This window comes from Haemorhous mexicanus, chromosome 3 (assembly GCF_027477595.1).
Source record: "Haemorhous mexicanus isolate bHaeMex1 chromosome 3, bHaeMex1.pri, whole genome shotgun sequence".
Classification (NCBI taxonomy): domain Eukaryota; kingdom Metazoa; phylum Chordata; class Aves; order Passeriformes; family Fringillidae; genus Haemorhous; species Haemorhous mexicanus.
Window position 1 is genome coordinate 23,256,256 of NC_082343.1, and position 20,270 is coordinate 23,276,525.

General features: G+C 42.9%; 1 protein-coding gene across 2 annotated transcripts in view; it reads right to left on the reverse strand.

Moving 5' to 3' along the window:
- Positions 1-8,044: 8,044 nt before the first annotated feature.
- The window catches only part of RPS6KC1 (ribosomal protein S6 kinase C1), an 85,630-nt gene continuing 73,404 nt past the window's right edge, over positions 8,045-20,270 (reverse strand). For both annotated transcript variants that reach the window (XM_059841066.1, XM_059841065.1), the window contains 3 exons: positions 14,652-14,734; positions 13,840-13,935; positions 8,045-10,661 (listed from right to left, as the gene is read on the reverse strand). In XM_059841066.1, the coding sequence (XP_059697049.1) occupies positions 10,551-10,661; positions 13,840-13,935; positions 14,652-14,734 (290 nt within the window). In that variant the 3' untranslated portion in view covers positions 8,045-10,550. The remainder of the gene's footprint in view (positions 10,662-13,839; positions 13,936-14,651; positions 14,735-20,270) is intronic.

Genomic DNA, 20,270 nt, shown 5'->3' on the forward strand with positions numbered 1-20,270 from the left:
GCTGGAATAAATAAGCATTGTGCATAGAGTGGCACACCAGGAGCACAGCTTGCTTTGTAACAAATGAGCTGCACACATCCAAGGAAAACGCTCTCTCCATGATGATTGCAGAAAAGCCCTGTTGTATTCCTTGCTAGAAAATCTCTGACTTCCTGCAGCAGAGCTGCCCAGCGCTCAGGGTGGATGTGCTGTACATCATCCTCTGGGACTCCCATGGCAGCAACACCTGGACACCAGCACAGGGGGTTCTCATCATGCAGGAACAAGGAAAACAAGAGAGAAAGTTGTGGTAGATACAAATCATCTACACCTTTGTTATTAGGGCGAGCGTGGCATTGGGCTGGGGAGCATCTGGGAAATATCAGGCACCTGAAGAGAGACTGAAGAGCTCAGTCCCAGCAGGATCAGTGGTACCAAACACTGTGGCTTCAGTCCCATTTTTTCAGGCCCTCTGATGTGAGGCCATTAGAGCTGTCAGTTCTCTGGGGCTGAGAATGCTCCCTCCTTCAGGCTTCCATGGGTTGTATGAGATTGCAGCATAAAGACAAAATAGTGCTACCTCACTGAAGAAAGAACAGGATTTTTTTTCTCTTATCCTTTTTTCTCTTATCCATTAGACTTTTGGGTTGGTGTCCTTCTCCAGCTGGTCCAATTCACACTTAGTTGGAATGGGGACTATACCAGCCCCACTACTGCTAGGAATTCTTGGTGCTTTGGGTTTTGCATAATAAAAAAAGGTTAGCCTCCAGCCAAAAATCCTGTTCAAAAGGACCAGTGGGAGCAACAGTCATACTATCAACAGCAGCATTAAAAGATGGAAACCTGAAGAAGCCCATTCTGCTTTCAGTCATCTTCTGGAAGCTGTACTGACCCAGCTCTGAAGGTGGACTCTGAATTCAACTGACTGTCAGAGCTCTGCAGTTAGTCTCTTAAAATGATGAAAGACGAAGGACAGAAAGAAAGCTTTTGTTTAAAAATGCCTAGCTGAAGGTTGACTTATGCTTTAAGCCAAAAGTGATTCTAATTCTTCCAAAGCTCCTAATCTCATTCAGAGTATTGGGATTTTTTAAATATTTCTCATTCATATAGAAATATTTTAATAGCCACATAAACTTGTACAACTCTTGGTTCTCAACATACAAGCTATAAGGATGTACTAAAAAGAAGGGAACATGCTTTTAAAATGTTAGAATGAAAAGAAAACCAGCATTTCTGCAGCAAACCACACTTTTGGTGGCTAGGACACAAGTCAGAACCAAGTTCATCTAGAAAAAGACTAACAAATGAATGGAAGTAAAAACTGCTGTCATGTGAATGATAAAACCAACATTCAACTAATAACTTGGTTGTAAATTGAACCCCCTCAGGAGGCACATATATGAAGAGAGGAGGAGGAGGTGGTATTCCCTTGGAAGTAATCTAGGAGCTGTCCAAGCTCCTAAGGCTTCGAAGGAGGGTGCCTGGTCTAGCCAATAAGCAAAGCTGTGCCCTACTCCTAAGACTGTATTTTATGCTGGGGTTTTTTTAGATAAATCAATGAAAAAAATACCCTACCTGTACTCTCTGAAATCAGTGTAAACCTGATTTCTTTGCATGCTGATCTCTGCAGCCTCATCAGACACAGCTGGCCAGTTGAAGTGTCCTTCCATAGGGCACAAGCATCATGACACAAGTGTAAGTCTCAATGTAACCAATGTCTTGCACCAACACCAGGCCTTTAAAAAAAAAATGAAAACACCAGACGATGTTGGCTTGGCCTGGACTTGCCAGGAAACTGATAAAAAGACTCAAAACCCAGCAGCACCACCAGGTTCAGCTCCATAAATAGTTACAGCTAAAGGACAGACAGCTTGCCTGTACCAACCGCTCCAAGCATGCACAGCTTTATTTGTGATCCTGAAAGAAATGCACTTCTCCTTCACTGCCACATAAACATAGTGACCCATCTCTCTAAAAACCAACTTGACAGCTCTACATTTTTTGTACAACTGAGCAATTGGTTCCCATTTCAGTGAGGCCTTCTCTTTTGGTCACCCCTCAATAATACATATTTTGATTAGAAAATCACTCGCACACCAGAAAAATTTTGAAAGGACTAAGGGGATGCCACACTGTAAAGAGGGTCCAAAGAAAATCTCCAAAGACATCTCTCTTTTTTCCCATTGACTGCGTGGCAGGAGCCCTGATTTACACCTCTCTACCTGTTCAAGTGACAAAGGTCAACAGAAAATTTCCAAAACGGAAACAAATCTTTAATTTTAGATACTACATTTCCAGAGATGAGGCCAACAATGTGACAAGATAGTATGCTGGTATGAAGGTGGATATTATTGTGAAATGGGTGGGAGGTCAAAAAGCCACCCCTGAGCTACAGACCAGTAGCACAGGTTCCATATCCCTGTGCCAGAAAAGCCAAACCAAAACATAAATCCTCACGTGCCTTCACACACATGCTGCAAACCAAGGTGTGGGACTCCTAAAGGGGCCGTACCAGTGCTGGTGTCACATCACAGACAGGACCTAAGGTCTGCCAAGAGAGCTGCTACTTCCATTGTTTTGACAACTTGCCAGATTTTTTTATTTGAAAACCAAAAATTAAACATTTTCTAGAAGGAAAAACAAAAGAGAGAGAAAAAGAATTTTTCTAAAATCTAATTGATATAACAAAAAAAATGAAGTACTGTGTTTCCAAGAGAGTCTAAATAAAAAGACACCCTGAAAACCTCACGTGAAACAGCTCTGAGCATTTAGAGGTTTCTCATGCATTCTATTGTAAAACAGCAGCTCATTCTTTTCAGAGCAGCAGAGGTAAGAGCACACAAATGATTAAACAAGCAGGTTTAACTATCTTGCACTGACGAGGAATTTGTCAACATGGGCTCGGTATTTATGCAGCTCTGCAGCAAATACTGTGTGGCTGCAGGAGTCAAACAGCTGTCTGTCAATAAAGCTATTCTCCTCGCTGGAACATAATAGCACAGACTCAACATGACCCTCAGAGGCCTCTTTAAGCTGCCTGGCTGTCTCCTCCTTCCCCATCCCTCCAGAGTCCTTCACCAGCAAGCTCTGAATTAAAAGGGAGAGGAAAAAAAAAAGAAATAAAAAAAAGTATTAGAGTCTTTTCTACCCATCTTAATATTAAAAGTGACTTAACCCTGGGCAAGTCAGTCTACACACACAAGCCTGAGCTAAAGCAAAGTTAGGGAAAGACAGCTTTGATTCACCACACGTGAAGGGCTACTGACAATCCCTTTTAATAGAGCTTGCAACATTAATGTAGCCAGAGCCACATGTGACACCCATTAGGGCCAGGGAGAGCTCCCACGCATATATTTCAAGGAAGCAGTAGATTCCCCGGTCCCAGAAGCTGTCTTCATTACAAAAGTCTAATGCATTTTTTATTATTCAGCCTTCAGTGGAAATGTCACCTTTCTAAAGCAAGCTGTTATCGTGTGTTTCCCATGCCAAACACATGGCCTCTAAGGAGAGGGTTTTATCTCTACATTTTTAGTGATTTGTATTTCTCTTTCAAGGAGCTCCATGCCTTAAGGCACCTGAAATGCTCACAGCACAAGAAGGTGAGGTTACACCGGATGCTGCCGACGAGGACAAAAAAACCCAGGGCCGGGAGCCGGCACGGCTTCCAACAGTAGCCGCCCTAGCCGATAATTCACCTCCTTTAGCAGATTTAATTATTATCCCTGTTCTTGGTTGGGGCCACATCCTCAAAGAAGCAGGGCGCCCACCAAGCGCCCCCACCGCCGCCTAGCAGAGCGGCCAGCACCACTGCCCGGCGCCTGCCAACCAGCCAGATGCTGCCACATATTGGCATCTGGGGCCTGGAAAAGCAACTGCGGGCTCCATTTGGCGGCGAATCCTGACCCCGACAACTGAAGGAGACAAAAGGAAGATAGACGGGAGCGGGGGGCGGAAATCTCTCCTGACAATTTCACTGGTAAAGATTTAGACAAAAACCTATTGTTTCATCGCTCTCCAAATGAATAAGTTTTGGAGAGGAGAAGAAAAAAAACCCACCCGGCATATTCTAAATGCTGTCAGAGTCCAGGGTGCAAGGACAAGGGATTATTTATGAAAAGAAATAATGAGGAAACCAGATGCCTGCCTTTCTCAGCCCTCTGTGCTCCAGTCACCCTAACGGGGCTTGTGCAACCCTGCTCATCAAAGACTTCTCAGCCTTAAAACACGGGGCAGGCTCTCAGTAACTCTTCCCATCTCTGCCACCAGGCAAAATACCCTCCCTGTTTTATAGGGAGGCCCCCACAGTAAATCAGAGGCACTGCAAAGGCTGAGGGAAGACTAGCAGACCTCATCCCAGCCAGGGAGAGTAACTGAACAGCCATATTAACTGCACCTACCAGAACACCAAAGAAACCAAAACAACATTAAAAAAAAAACCCAAACCACAAAACCCAACCAAATGAAAAAAATCCTGGCTTATTTCACTAACACCAGGACTGAAACTGCATGGGTGTGCTTAAAGTAGGAAAAAAACCAAGCTTTCTATACCTGTTTCCAATGAAATTGGCTTCTCTCTGTAATTGAAGGGTAAGTTCCTGACCCCAGAAAAGTCAATGGGAAAACTCCCAGTGATGTTAATGGGGCTGGAACTTCACACTGTGCAGTTGCTTTACCCTGGGAAGGTGATAAACTCCGGACTCTGCAGTATCCCAGAGCACCTGTCAAGGGCCTGCAAGGAGCCGGAGCAGACAGCGTCCTTCTCAGGGGAACTCCCCTCTCACCTCACTCTATTGTGTTTGCTGGGCCTGGCAGGGGCTGGTCTCAGAGGAGTTCTCTGAGGCCAAAGAAGACATGATGCTGGAAAGGATGGAGACTAAGGCAGCAAAGTAGCAAATTTTAAAATCTGGAGAAAGGGTTATGTGCCACTTGGCTCATGATCCATGCTGTTGAAGTAGCTCTTCTCCATGCCTGGCTTGTAAAGGAAGATTATGAGCTGGCAAATGTCAGACCACAGAGCACAAGCAAGACCCCAAGTGGAGCATGGCTGGCCAGAGCCGTGCTCTAAAGCATGGCATACTACCAGTCTCTCTCACGGAGGCTCCCTCCTCGTTATCCCACCACTGCGCGAGGTGCCGTAAAACTCTCATTACTCACACGCTGCTGGGGGAACCAATTTCCTAACGCTTTCACAATCCCTGTACTTTCGTATTGTGGGAGTAATCCTCTCTCTTTGCTTCACCAGTTCATAGGGATAACAGCTGTATTTAATAATCTGCTCCTGTGTCCCAGCATTTTGGAGCAGCATTTCAGAATCAAGGGCACAGAAAGGACAAGAAAATCTATAACCAAAGCTGAAGGATGTAACACAGGACCCAGATGGAGAGAGCTGAGGAAACCTAGAAAATACTCTGGAAATAAATGGCTCAGCTCATGGAATGGGATGGGAAAACTGGCACAAGTGAGGTTGTATCAAGACAAAACATCTCTTCTCCAAGGCAAAGGAAAAAGAGGTTATCAAGGCTCTGCTAAGGAAGACCACTGACCCCAACAATTGCTCATTCCTTATCTGGTCCATCTTTATCCAGCTCCACCACTTGGCAACAGCCTAGTCTAACTTATTACCCCCAAAAGACTTTTCTCAAACTTGCTACCCTTAGGATCTCAGCAGCAAAGCATCAAGGTGACCACCCACAGCCTACCCAAGACAGCAGCAATTCCCCACTGCCCAGAGCTGCACGTGTCCCCAGCCTTCCCACACATCACAGAGCCACTACAGTCCTCTGGCAGCAGCACTAATCCCTCCTGATGGGTCCCCGGGCCAAGGAGATGGAGACAGAGCAGCCTTTGGAGAAGGAGAGTCTCTGATCTGCCAAGAGACAGTGAGGTCCTGTTGGGGCAGCACATCAAGCTGTGACCCACTGCCAGGAGTCTGGAGCATCCTCTCTGCTGTACCCTGATTAGCCTCCTCTGCCCCGCAGCAGGGGTGCAGATTTCACTGCACAGCACCAGCATGTGGTGGGATCACTTCCACCGCTTTGCCACTCACAAGTTGGGATTTTCTTGAGGACAACGCAACCTTTGGGCCAGGGCTGCCCAGCTCTGCTCATGCAGATGGCTCAGGCAGGAACCAGCCCTCCACCGGCCCCGCGGCGCAGCAGCCAGCCCTGCGCTGCCAGTCTCAACCCCTGCTGCCAGCAGCAGCTGCTCGGCACCTTTTAAGCAAGTCCCATTCCCCCTCTGGGACTTGGCTCTGCCACCCCTTCCCAAACGGCAGCTGGAGCCACACGAGGCACCCTGTCCTGGGGGCTGCCAGCATCCCTGCTGCTGCCTGGCCCAGTCCCTCACTCCCCCCCAGCCCCCAGACCCACTCCCCTAAGCAGGAGCTCACCCCAGCCCGGTGACCTTGCCGCAGCCCTCGTCCCCCTGCAGCGCCATGGTGTGACACCCACAGCAGGCCCGGCCCTGGAGGCACAACCACACAGAATGTCCTCAGGCACCAGGGGGGCCACAGCCCCAGATCTGGTCCTCACCATGGCCCAGGCTACTCTTTGTTGGGGGGCACGTGCCAAACAACCACCATTAATGTACGTGGTGCCACGAAGCACCGCAGAGCAGAGCCCGCGGGGGGCTGCTGGGCGGGAGCATGGCTGAGGGGAACGACAGGCCCAGGCATACAAGGGGCCTCTCCAGCGGCATCTCCCACAGTCCCCTCAGGACACCACGCAGCAAGAGCAGCAGTCCTCAGGGAACAGGCCACTGAGGGAGGGAACAGGCAATGTTCAGCAGGGCACTGCTGCAGCCAACCAACCCCGCACTCCAAACTTCTTGGGGCCTGCAAAAAGCTGTGGGGCTCTGATGTGACAGCCACGGGTGGCTCAGCAGATGCACGGAGCTGAGGGCGGGCTGCCAGAGGTGCTGCTGACTGGAGGAAGGGGATGGTACCCAACCACAGCATGGCACGTGCCAAGGCCCAGGAAATGGCCCCTCACATGGAGCAAAGGACCAGGCAGCAGCCAGGAGCCAGAGCGCTCAGCTCACAGCACAGCCCTCACAGAAAGCAAAAACCCAAAGAAACTAACAGTTGTACTTTTTCATTTTATTGCTAAAATCCCTACCATAGATCTCACCACAGAGGAAGTTTCTGTTTCTCCAGCTTCCTACTCAGTGTCCTTGAGAAAACAAATTATACCACACTCAAAAAAAAAAAAAAAATCCAACAGTGATTTACTTCGCACTTCCCTGTACCTTGTTATGCTGAGTGCTTCATTTAGAGAGAGCTGAAGAGAGCTGACCTCCCCAGCCTTCTTCATCCCAGTGCCCTTCGCTGCGGGGACACACCAAGGAAGAGGTTAGCACTGGCGAGAGGAGCCGGGTGGATGTTCCAGCACAGGTAACCCTGCCAACTCAGCATCCCAAAGGTGCGCCCGGAGTCAGCGTGACAGTGACTGCTGTCTGCGAGGTGATTTTCACAGGAGACACAGGAGCTGTGCTACAAGAACAGAAGCTGTGAATACAGCCATTCAAAGTTATGTCCCTTGTATTTCATGAGATGCAATTTCTCCTATAGGTCTGGGCAGGGGCCCAGGCTTACCTCACGGCAATTCTACCCAGAGAAAGCCTTTGAACATTTTGTATCCCAGTTTTTCTTAGTAGGACACAAAGAATATTACAGGGTGGTTCAACAGGGTGCAAAGAATTACCACTTTGAGATGCCCCAAGTGTGTAATCTGCTGTACCTGAACATCCAGAGGAGAACAGGAAAATCTATACGTTTATTTTACCATGTTTGACACAGACTGTAGCTAATTCTTGGGGGAAAAAAAGGCACTGATTTGTTTTGCTGTTAGCTATTAGGTGTAACAGAAGGAAGTGGGAATGAACACTTATCCAAATAGATGTGTGCATCACAGGGCTTTTTAACAGGCACCAAACAGAAGGCTTTTTAACAGGCACCAAACAGCAATCTAGATCATTTCAACTCATTAAAGCAAAGGACAAAAAACACTGATCAGGTAAGGTCAGCCTTCAAGAACTAAACGTGAAGTTCAGAAAGCCAAGGTCTGAATTAGGTTTGAAAGGTTTTGTTTATTAAAGGAATACATGTAAACACCAATACAACATAATACATGTTCAAGGAAAAAATAAAAATATAAGCAGGATTGGTTTTGTGCAATTAACTCCAGACCATGCTTCCCTTGACAAACAATTATCTGAGTCAGTGGTAATGTTACACATACTTGTAGCATCTCAAAAGCTCATTTCTGGCAAGTCATACTGCCATTCCTTCTACTCTCCATGATCTAGATTTCCTCACTACTAACATACTTGAAAAAATATGTTGGTGTCATTAACTAAACGGAATGCTTTGCAGTGAGAGTTACCGATCATCTGGATTCTGCCAGAACAGGGTTCTCCCGCTGCTGCTCACAAAAACCAGCTTGTGCTCCAGTGCTGTCTTATCCTGCCTTTGCTTACAGCCAGCACACGAGCACAACCTGAACACAACAGCATGTCAAAGTAATATGGAAAATACTTTTTTGTACAGTTATCACCAGGCAAATGCAATGGGACAGATCAACACAGGCAGTGGCATTATCTGGTGGCTGGGTTAGAGAGCCCCAGGGAGGGAGTCAGGTGGCTGAGGGGAGGGAGGCTTTCCTTGAGCGACGAGCCCTCTCCAGAGTCCCAGCCAGGGCAGTGCTGGAAGGAAGCTGGGGATCAGCTTGGTCTCTGCATTAGAGATTTCCGAGCTGCTCGGCACAGGAAGTTGTTCCTGTGGCTCACCTGAGGGAGTTCCTGTTATGAAGCCAGAGGGTGGCGGGTTGAAACGCAGCTTCTGCGGGTGATGTAATCTTGGACGGCCCTGGGTAGGCAGTGATACTAGTGACCTGGTTACAACCTGCAGTGTTGTGACAGCCCCTCTGCTGGCCTGGTGATCACAAGAAAGGGAAGAAAAAAAAAAAAAAAGAGGGGAGTGGAATAATTTTAAAAGGAAAAAAAAAAAGCTTCCAGATTTCCTTTGTTTAAGTGAAGCATTTTCCTTTTCCACTTTATTTGAATACATCGACCTGGTGTCTAACAGATGGAGACTGTACAGATGCACTTTTGGGAGTGCCCATAAAATACACTGCTAAAATACAAATGAAAGGATACCTTTTTTTTTTTTTTGAGTTGTAAATTCAATAATCGTTGCTGTCACCTCACTTTCCCAACGGAATTTGCCCTTTGTTCTCCGGATAAAGCTGGGCAGAAGAAGAAAAGGGGGGAAAAAAGAGTGCAAGCAAAGGGAATATTTAGGAAAAAAACCATGGATACATAATCTGTACATTGCAGTGTAGAGTGTTTGTACATCAGGAACCCATACAGGCATGGCTGCTTAGCAGCACTAGCAGCACTCAGCAAAATATTCTGCATGTCTTATATTCTTCTCCCATTCTCCAGACATTTCTAGCAAACAAACAGGTCAGCTAATTGGCTCCTGCCCAAGTCTTACCCACTAGGGTTTGCTCAGAGATGTCACTTAGTCATTTGGCATGAGCAAATCCCAGGCTTCTTCCTGTTCAAGCAGCAGAGTGAGTGAAGGCTTTCTTTGATTTATTAAGACTATTAACAAACAAACTGGGGAGTTCAGAAGCTTCCTCAAGCACAAGAACACGAGCAGAAACATTTTTTTCCTGAAGTAGCAGCTAAAAATAGGACACTTAGAGGAAGTAAAGTTCATTAAGTGATAAAGCAGTGGCTGCAGCAATGAAAGAAGAGTTTTTCCTTTTTTATCTATATATTTATTTAGTGTTATGAGTTCTTTCTCCTTATTAGAGTGCTAAAGCAGTGTTTATCCAGCTGAGGAAAAGATTTCCCTTTCTGTAGTGACTTTAACATGTACCTCATCAAATACAATAGTCAAGAGTTTTAAACAGACATTGCCAGACAACAAAGTACAATATTTGACAGCATTATCTGCCTTTTATATGCTCTTTCCAGAATGGGAAATGATATGCTATTTTCAAGACACATTCCTTAGTATTATGCAACAGCTTTCTTAATTTTTAATGGATATATTATTTTTAATGTGTCAACTTTTGCATAAAGCATTTTAGTATTTTATTTAGTATTTTCTTTAGCATATACCGTTAATAAATTATTTGCCTTTTCCTTCCCTACCCCCCAAGAGCTGCACTTAGCATAGGGAAATGGTCTACTGACACAATAAAAAAATACTTTCAACTGGCACAGTCTATAGACACTTCCATCACCGGACAAAGCACCAGGAGGACATTCCTGCCCCTGCTTATCTGGCAGTGCCAAACATGCTGCCCAGGAGTTGCCTCACAAACCTTCCTTTGATGAAAGGACTCACACACACGTAGCAACCAGCTGTGGTAAAAATAAGCCAGCACCCTGTACAACCAGTGATTCCTGTTAAAAGTGTTCACTTTTGGCTCTGTTGCTCCAGCATCCTTTAGCCATTACGTCCAAGTGGTTTGAGACATCCAAAGGAAGCGAGTCAGGGTGCTCCTGTACCAGAGAAACTTGTCCAGTTGACCTGAGTTTGTTCAGAGGGCACGTGTCTCTCATCTCTGCAGATCTGCCCATTCTATAAGGGCAAAAAATGGATGAGATTTGATGTCTTCAACACCAGCAACGCCAGCACCAAGACGCTCCGCAGGATTAAACTGCAAAAGCTTGACATAAAAGAAAAAACACACGATTCAGTGAGTAAGAACAAAAACAACTGCTTAAAAGTTCCAGAAAGGTCTAAGGTAAGGGACATCCTACTGTTTTCCTGCTCTATGAATTACTTTCAAGAGTGCAAAAGCATACTTGAAATTCCTAAAATCCAGTAAATGGAAGAAGACTCTCCTTTCCTTGAGTAACAGTCTTACAGTCTTCAGAGACGACTGATCACAGCATGCAATTCCCAGAAGCACTGCACACTGGGACTTCATTTCAAGTGTAACCTCATTTTAAAAAGAGTCAGCAGCAGCCAGAGCCTGCATCAGTAGAACTCTGGACGCTGCATTTGCTTCATGTTAACCTTTGCTCACACCACTGTGTTATGGCTACATCAGGGACAGCAGTCTGTAACTTTCCGTTTCATAAATTTTGAGTTGGTCCTAAACTATCAGGATAACATACCCAACTCTCCATTTCCTTAAAAAAAAAAAAAAAAAAAAAAAAAAAGTTTTAAAGAGTCCTACAAATGGCCTAAAACTGAAAAGTCAAAACCCCAGTGAAAGAAACAAAACAGCCTAATGGCTTCATGGAAATTTCCTGAAACTCAGCACCTCTTTTGCTTTTTAGTTGTATGAATCACATGCTGAATTCATGTGAAAAGGAAATCACAATATTTACATCTGTTTAAAGATACCAATCCATATAAAAGGGAATGCAAAGGTAAACTCCAAAGAGACTAATAAAGACACACAAACATATTTTGCAGTTTTCAAGAAGTGTTTATACTCTATTCAATTACAGTCAGTACAAAGGCATAATCTCTTGCTTGCTTTTTCTGCAACAGCTAATAGGATAACTTCTCCCAGTTGTCACTTGGAAAAATGTGTATTCATATCTTGATGCAGTCAACATCTAAGTGAGCCTACATCCATAAACATAGGAATTTACACATTTTAAGATGGCTCTGCTATTTGCAGTCATAGTGTCACACAGTAAAAGTAGCTTGCTGACAGTGAATGGTGCTGCTCTGGTATCTCCCACAGGCCACAGATGCAGCCAGGGTGTATCTGCCTTCCCTGGAAATATAGGCAGCACCAGCACAGAGAAATCATGCATGGTCACTTATTTTCTGGAGTTTGTCCTTCCAGAATATCTTTATTCTCAGAAAACAAATGAAAACTGAAATAGATACCTATTGAAAAGTCACATTGCATATTTTGATGGTAGTAGAACTTGAAGAGGTTCCTGAAAACAAAAACCTGAGTGCAAAATTCCTAACCAACATCAAAAAACAACTTTATCTTTCAGCAGAAATAAAGAGATCTCTGTTTTTCAGATGCTGGCTAAATGAAGAAGATGTTTACAATGAAGTCACCTGGACTGGAAGCCACAGCAGGAGACAACGCCTGACACAATTTTCTGTATAGGTGAACACTGATCCCGGAGAGTTACTCTGTGATGTTTTGACCTGTTTACCCTTGGCAGTGGGGGGAAGGAAAGTCGCAATGACAAATTGCTATCCATGCCAAGAGAGCTCTCTTCCTTTTCCTGACAAGGCTTCCTCAACAATGAATGGCAGCTTCCTTGGATAGTCACACAACAAAAACGTGATTTACTGCTTCATATAGCCAAACCTCCACCAGAGAAGTCACCACCCTACACTAGACAGCTTGATCTAACAGGCACTGGGGAGACTGTTCTCTGAACAGACATGGCCTTGTAACACAGCTGTGAGTGGCAGAATTACATTTGCCACTTAAACCCACCAGTGGAAAAACAGACATTCTTTGGCATAGGCGAAAATAGGCAACACATTAGAATTGTACTAATACTAATAGTAGTACTAATAATACTATTAGTACTAATAATACTATATTAATTAGTATTAGTCTACAGCAAAAAAAAAATCCTGCACTGGCAGGGACACATGGACTGGACGACTTCATTTGTCTTCTAGTCTTAATGGGAGAATTCCCTTCATTAAATGTGATTTTGCTTTCCTCCAGCTATTTGTCTCTTATAGCATCTGTGGATGAAGGTAAAAATTTGCTACCATCCAACTATATAAATGCAGATTATATAGAAATGGCATTTTTCTTCAGTCATTTCCCTTTCTGCCTTTGCCAGACATGTACTTTCACCTTCAGTGACTTCATGTCACTTAGTCAAAATAGGTGGTATCCAAACATACAGTTCCATTTCCACTAATCATTTCACAGTAACAGCACAGAAATCAGTCTGTCACTGGGTTTTCTCACTCCCTGGATTTTCAAAATCTGTTTCCTTTGTTTTCTTCAAGAAATACTTTTTCCACTCTGCTCCGTTGAAAACTATATCTAAGTCATGCCACTTATTTATGTACCCGCTAGCAAGATCCTCTTCAAAGCTGAACAGCACAATTCACATATATTGCTTCTTCTTCTCAAGTGGAACAGGTCAGATCTAGGCACCTCTTCCACAGCTATGTCAAAGTTAACTAGCAGGAAGATTGCATTAATTGAATTTCAAGACCCTGTACTACACGTTCAGTTATGACTACCTAAAACTAAGAGTAAAGTAAAACCATCAAACAGTACTATTCCCATTAATTTAAAAATGGTGTATCAGTCTGGAAGCTGGTCTATATCTTACAATTTTGCCTTTTGTCCAACCTACCCACTTATCTTCTGACTACAAAAGTCATTGGATTCACCATTTAAAGTACTTTTCTTTAAAAATGGCATCCAGAAGGTTTCCTGGAGGAGAGCTACACACTTTCAACCACAGCAAGGTCATACCTTCAAATCAGTGTCCTACAGGTTTCATAGCACTTTGAGCTATTTTGCTGAATTGGCATCAGCATTTTTTACTTTATTTCACTACAATGTTTCCATGAACATTTAGGGCAGAATTCCTAAAATGTTCATGCATCACCGGCAGGTGTTTCCAAAGCATTTGCCAAACTTGTTCTTTGAAGAAATGGCAAAGCACTCCAGTTTTCTACAGACCCAGCTGGCAGCAGAAGTCAAAGTTTGCAAATGCAACAAGACAACTGGGCAAAATTCATCCGTGCTGACAAAAGGGCCATCCATGTTCCTACCAGCAGCTTTCTGGTTTTACATTTACTTCACCAGAACAAGTTAGGTGGGTAAGTATTTTTCCCATCCACACATGCACATAGAGAAAACAAATTCTCCCCTCACCCACCTGCTGAATCAGTGATCTGGCCTCCTTCGATACATGGTCTGGTATATTCAAAGAAGTATGAGTGTTTATTCCTGATGGATGGCATTCAGCCAGAGACTGGAGGAAAAAAGGAAAAAGGGAAAAAATAAATCAAAGCAGGAAGGCTTATTTATTAATTTCAAAACTGCAGTGTTGGATTATCTTCTATTCTCCATGCAAATTTAACACACAAAGCCAAAATTCAGTGCTTCCTAGTCTGAAGTACTGGTTCTGGGAGGAATGTCTAAAGGTGCTGAGGAGCTCCCTGAGTTAGAACTTTAGAACATTTCCATCTTAAAGCTTCTGTTCTATTGCTCAAATCTGACGAGCCTGGGAATTTGGTGGACTTTGCTGTCTTTGTGCAGAGCCACCAACCAATCACCAGTTTGATCTGGCTGAGCACTCTTTGTCTCAAAATACTGAATTAATGTGTAACAACAATAGACAGCTTCTACACAGTTGCAGGAAATACTACTGGAAGTATTAGGGCAAAAGTTTTGGACATGTACAGATGGAATGTTAGAGAACTTGGATTTCACTGTAGCTTAAGAAGGCAGCATAGTTTTGATTATTTTCTCAGTCCTTAGTTTGGTACAGCTCTATTAAGTTGTTCTGCTGAAGGCTGAGCATGTTTTGTTTCTCGGGTCCCATGCAGACTAATCAAATTGAGAGTGCTCAGGCTGGCAAAGCTCATCAGAGAAATACAATCAAGGGAATCACACCTGGGCACATCACTGGTAAGAAACTACTGGCCAAGAAGTCACTTTTATCGAATCACTTGCCCCCAGCCCTACCTTCCCAGTGAGGAGCTCAAAAAGAATGGCACCCAGGCTCCACCAGTCACAGGCTTCTGTCTCTTCTAGGATAGCACCAACCTCTAAACATGAGACATTTCAATTAATATTAAAAAGGTCAGTTACACCTTCAAAATTAACATATATTTACAAGGTGACTGTTTAATGCTGACAGAACATATACTAAATACCACAGAGCTTTCATTATGCCTGCAATTTAGTTAGCCCTTTAGCCACCTACAGATTGCATTGTTCAAGCACAGCAACACCATACATTTCATGCATAATTTGTATTTTCCATGCATACATAGGCACTTTAGAGACTTGTAGGCATTACAGTTATGATTTTTCTATTCTGGACAAAACTGAACAATGACAGACAGTAAAACAAAGCATATTTAGAGAATTTACCCTGGCCAGAAGAGAGGGACACATCAGAGTGGCCTAATCCAGAAAAGCAGCACAAGGGAGGGTGCAGTAGGTTACTGCATGCCTTAGTTTTGCCCTTGAGGGTAAGATTTGTCTCATGCCTAACCCACACCATTTACTGGGATCCCCAGGGGAGGCTTTTCACAATGGTCTCATAGAGAGATATCAAATCTGCTCCAAATAGCATAACCACAGCCAGTAAATGTGTTTTGCTACAGCCCAGCCCAAACTGTACATTGGTGTGAAAAGTTGTTTCCTTTGCATCCAACCCAACACTGCTATTGCTGCACAGATACAAGGGACAGCAGGGATGGGAGAAGGGGGTGACAGTCCCTGGCCATACACACACACACCTATTCAGTGGCATGATGCATGCAGAAAACTTGGCCTTCACTGACTCAGGCTTTAAACTACAAAAATTATTAAATACAAACACACCACACTGTCTGCCCTAAAACAGGCAGAAAACCAGATTGCAATGAAGATAAAATCTTCATTTTGACTGTCAAAAAAATGCAGAGGCTGCACTAAAATAGCTTTGGTGGCAAAAGCCACACCAGCTCCCCAGCAGAGGACAACAATTAACATATAGTCACATAGCTGTTGCTGTGAAAAGCAATGCAGCATGGGCAGAAAATCCTGCTCATCATTTTATGGAAGTTAGCATGAGCATGGCCAAGAAGAGCTCCAGATGAGTCCCAGCCCACGGTCAGGGAGAGGGAGGCATCACCCCAGAGCTCCCCAGAGGCAGGGAAGCACAGCCATGCTGAGCTCAGGGATGTGCAGCTGCCACACAAGCTGGAAGAGGCCCAGCACCTCCCAGAACTACGCTCAGGCTGCTGTTGCAAGAGCGACAAGGAAGGATGGCTCAGACATTGTCTCTTGAGGTAGCACGTCCCTCACACTGAAAAGTTTACTACACTTCATGGCCTTGGAACCGCTGATACGTCACTATAAGGGTGCCACAGAGCAGAATTCATTCCACTCCTGACAGATTAATGCTCCTAACAGCACCAAGAAACTTTTACAAAGATGTAACAGCAACCACATGAGGAACTGTATCAGGATAGTTACATGCATCTTAAAAATGTTTTAAGATCCCATGTGAGCACCAGGATGAAGCTGAAGTTACAGTAAATTGAGAGAATTTGTGTAAAAATGAAAATGTGTTCTTGCAATTTAATTTTAAAGTCCTTCAGAAAGTCCAACCTTCTAGGTAACTATCCTTTAAAAAAATAAAAACAAAAAAAAACCCCTTTTGGGTTAGGGGCCTTTCCACACAAACCAGCAGGTGAAAGGTATTCACAGCAATTCTCAGTGAAACGTACCAAACGGAAATGCCTTTTCAGCTCAAGGCAGCTTTCTTCCCAACAAGTGAAGATTTTTATTTTGAAATTAAATTACACACTTATTACAGAATAAGGACAACAAAGCCAAGAATTAATAAGGTTGACTAATACATTCTCAGTTGCACTATCCCATATTGACACACCTTAAATTTTAGAATAATGCCACAGAAGGAAATAATTCATCTTTCCCAAAGGCGCTTAGTGGGAATGGGCCTCATGAGTTACAGCCCAATTGAAAAAAAAAAAAATTACCTAAATGTGAAAAAAATATATCAATCAGAGTACAGGGAAAAGAAATTGTACCAAAAAAATTTTACTCAGTGTTGGTGTTATTTCTCTTAATGCTGGCAGTCATGGATCCTGATCCAGTTCTCTAAAGAACCAAAGTTACAGTGCCTCCTTTCACAGAACTGTTCATTACAGGAAGTAGCACTGATGAAAATGGACATATATAGAATAAGAGTCAAAAAGCAAACCAGAGTCCACTTCCTCAAAATCCAAGCTCATATTTTCAACTGGAAGAACACTTTCAATATATGCCAAGCCAAAACAAATGTCACTGCAGTTCTCTGACAAGAGCTGAACTGTTCCATCCACTTTTGGCCATGACCAAAATGACACGAGTGGAATAAATTAAGAACAGGCAAGTAACACAGATTTCTCCCAGGGCTGAAGGGCTCTGCCTGGGTTCTCATGCACAAGCAGAAGCTGCATAACAAGTCATCTGAACCAACACAGAACACAAAATGGAAAACACAGCGGAGGGCAACACCTGAGTCCCCTTCTTCACAAAAACTAAATTTTAGCTCAACTTTTTTCCTATTATGCAATGTCTGCCCTCCAGCTGCTTTCCCTAGGTTCCAAACTTTCCTTATTTCATGTTAAAATAAACGTTTTCCTTCAAAAAAAAAAAAAAAGGAAAATTTAAAATTCACTGTGTACACTACAAATAAACATATGTTGTTTACATTTCCTTCCTTCAAACAGGTCTTATGATTTCTGATGCAATACTGATCATAATAAGTCCAGGATACCACATCAATATTACTGCATTTTATCTTGACTAAATACCATGGGAAAATTTTGAAACTGTAGATTATGAAGTGCTTTTGAGGGACACAGAGTAGCTGGATAATGTAATGTACCACACAGGGCATATGCTTTTTTTAAAGCTTCAATATTGCAATAAATTTGACCTACAATATCTGCCTTCACTAAGAAAACATTTTCATCTCAATCCATCAGCAAAGTAATTTAGACAATAAATGGTAGTGACACATAAGCTTAAGTGAATAACATGGGGATATTTGTGCCAAATCTTTCCTTCATGAACCTTGAAATCAAGGACCTTACCCAGATTTGTACAAAAATAAACATGTGTACACATGTACACGGTGTTGGTGCTTCTAGGACTGGCAGAACAACGTTTGCAGAAAAAAACATTCCTATCATTCTCAAATAGAAAATCAGAGAAATAATAAAGTAGGGTGAAAGAAAGTCAATAGCTTTTCCAACTTTACTGCAATTTCATTAAAGAGAGAGCTTTCCTCTTTCTCCCTTCCCAAAGCATGGCCATGACATCCAGCACCACGAAGCACAAGTCAACAGCAATGCTAAATTCCTGCACAAAGCAATTCCAACAGCAGCCACTGGGATAACTGAAGGGAAGGTGATTTGTAAAATGCTATCAGGTTTATCCAGAGACAGATGGTGCAGGTAAACACCTTCGCTGCCCTGCACTGTCCTCCTTCGAGAGCAGCTGGTCTCAACTGAAAGGCCATTTCTTTATGGTTTCCATACTTATCTCAATATTTGCATTACACACAGCAACACCTTACTTCCTGATAAGGGAGACATAGCTGACAACATTTTGTATTTTAAACAGAAGTGCAGTTCTGAAGAAAAAGCAGAAATTCCCCTCTCCTGAACACACATTCTCAATAAAACTATCGATGGCAAACCAAGCCTTTTCTCATTCTTTACACAGCAACTTGAAATATATACCCAATATACACCTATGTTGCTGAAGGATTTCAAAGGCTTTTACTACAACACCTGCCACATTTTCTTCCAAACAGTTTCCTCCAGGGCTGACAATAATGCCTCATGACCAGCACACACATACAGTAGTTAACATGGAAGAGGCCAGGCTTACAGGAGGCCTTAGACATTCTCTCTGCAACTCAGGCCAGACAGCTCATGAATCACCAAGAACAAAAGCTTAACCAAAAATTTTGTAGAACAGTCATTTAAAAAAAAAAAAAAAAGCATCTCCAGTCAGCTCACATGAAAACTGGCTCTAGGTGGATATAGTGCATCCCCAGACACCCAGGAGTCAGGAAAGGCTTTGCCCTTACCCCACACTGCAAGCAGGAACAGCATACTCTCAAGTATCATTTCTGCACTGATAGGAAAATAAGGACACCCATCTAAACTACCATCAGGTGTCTGAAACTGTTCATGAGGAATTGGACTTGTTCAACATCCTGAAAAGAAATACAATGTTTTCCCCTTCTGTGGCCATTAAGATAAACATTGCATGAAAAACCATTAGAGACTCTGGAAATTCTATTTACCTTACACTCACTTAATTTTAAAAGATTACTATTTTATCATCTTTTGATATCTATATATGTAAAGAAACATTTGCAGAGAATCAACTAAAATAATTCCAACCCAATTCACTCTCAAGAGACTCAGTCAGCCACGATACCGTAAGATACAGTCACTAAATAAAACATCCCACAAGCAATCTGGCTATAATGCTTTGCCTAAAATGCTTCAGCAATTTATAAAGCACAGTATTGAACCATCTATATTTAAGTATAAGAAGTTTATCATGGTCTTTAAACAATAAAGTAGTGAGGCAAGTCCAATGAACATTTGCTAAGATCAAATGGAGTATGAAAATAGGAAGTTTCATCTAAAAGTTATTCTAAAACATGAGCATCTATGTTCCTCTTTGGGGGAAAAAAAAAAAAGGAAGAAAAAAATAATAGAGGGAACTGTGTCCTTTCTTTCTTTTAGCAGCCCAAGATGGAATCAAAACTTCCTCTAAAATAATCGTGTGACGAAAGAGACAAAGTTTTATTACTGGTCTGTTATCAAAACAAAGCAAACATTAATTAACCTCATAGCTATCTCCATTTATTTTCACAAGGCATTTTGCATGCTATCTTCAAGGTTTAGTCCCATCTGTAATAATAATACTACTAATAACAACAGACATAAATAAACACAGGTAAAGTACAGTTTCTTCTGGAGTTAACAACCGGCTTTTATGACAGCCAGACTAAAACATCAGATTTTTACAAATCAACAGCTTGGTACATCTCACTGCTTATTCTAGTTACAGAGTCTAAGAAAAACCACAAGACCATGTACTTCACCTGAAACACGTTGAGTACTTACAACAAGCCTGAGATCAGATATTTTTCAGAAAGTACCTGATGCTCTTCCCAAACCTATGTTTTCAATTACCAACTCCAAGTTCATGACATTTTGCTATTCAGGGAGCAGTCAGTTGTCAGTGTTTTCTGTGGGACACTCTGGGGTCTCTAGAGAGCTGTCCCCTCCAAATGGTTGCTGAAAAACTGTTACTCTCAGCCTCACAGAAATCAGTACTTTTTCTGCACATCTAGACCTTACTCACACCAGCCATATATTTTTCATGTTTGTGTTTGATCCTGTTTCCTATTGCCAGGATTTTTCAAATCAAGCTATCCCATCCTTCTGATTTTGATGCCCAAAGCTCCTTCACCTATCCAGATATTTTCTTTTCGTTTTTGGATAATCCTGTGACATTATTGTCACACAAAAATCTAGGAGAGAGTTAGAGGTA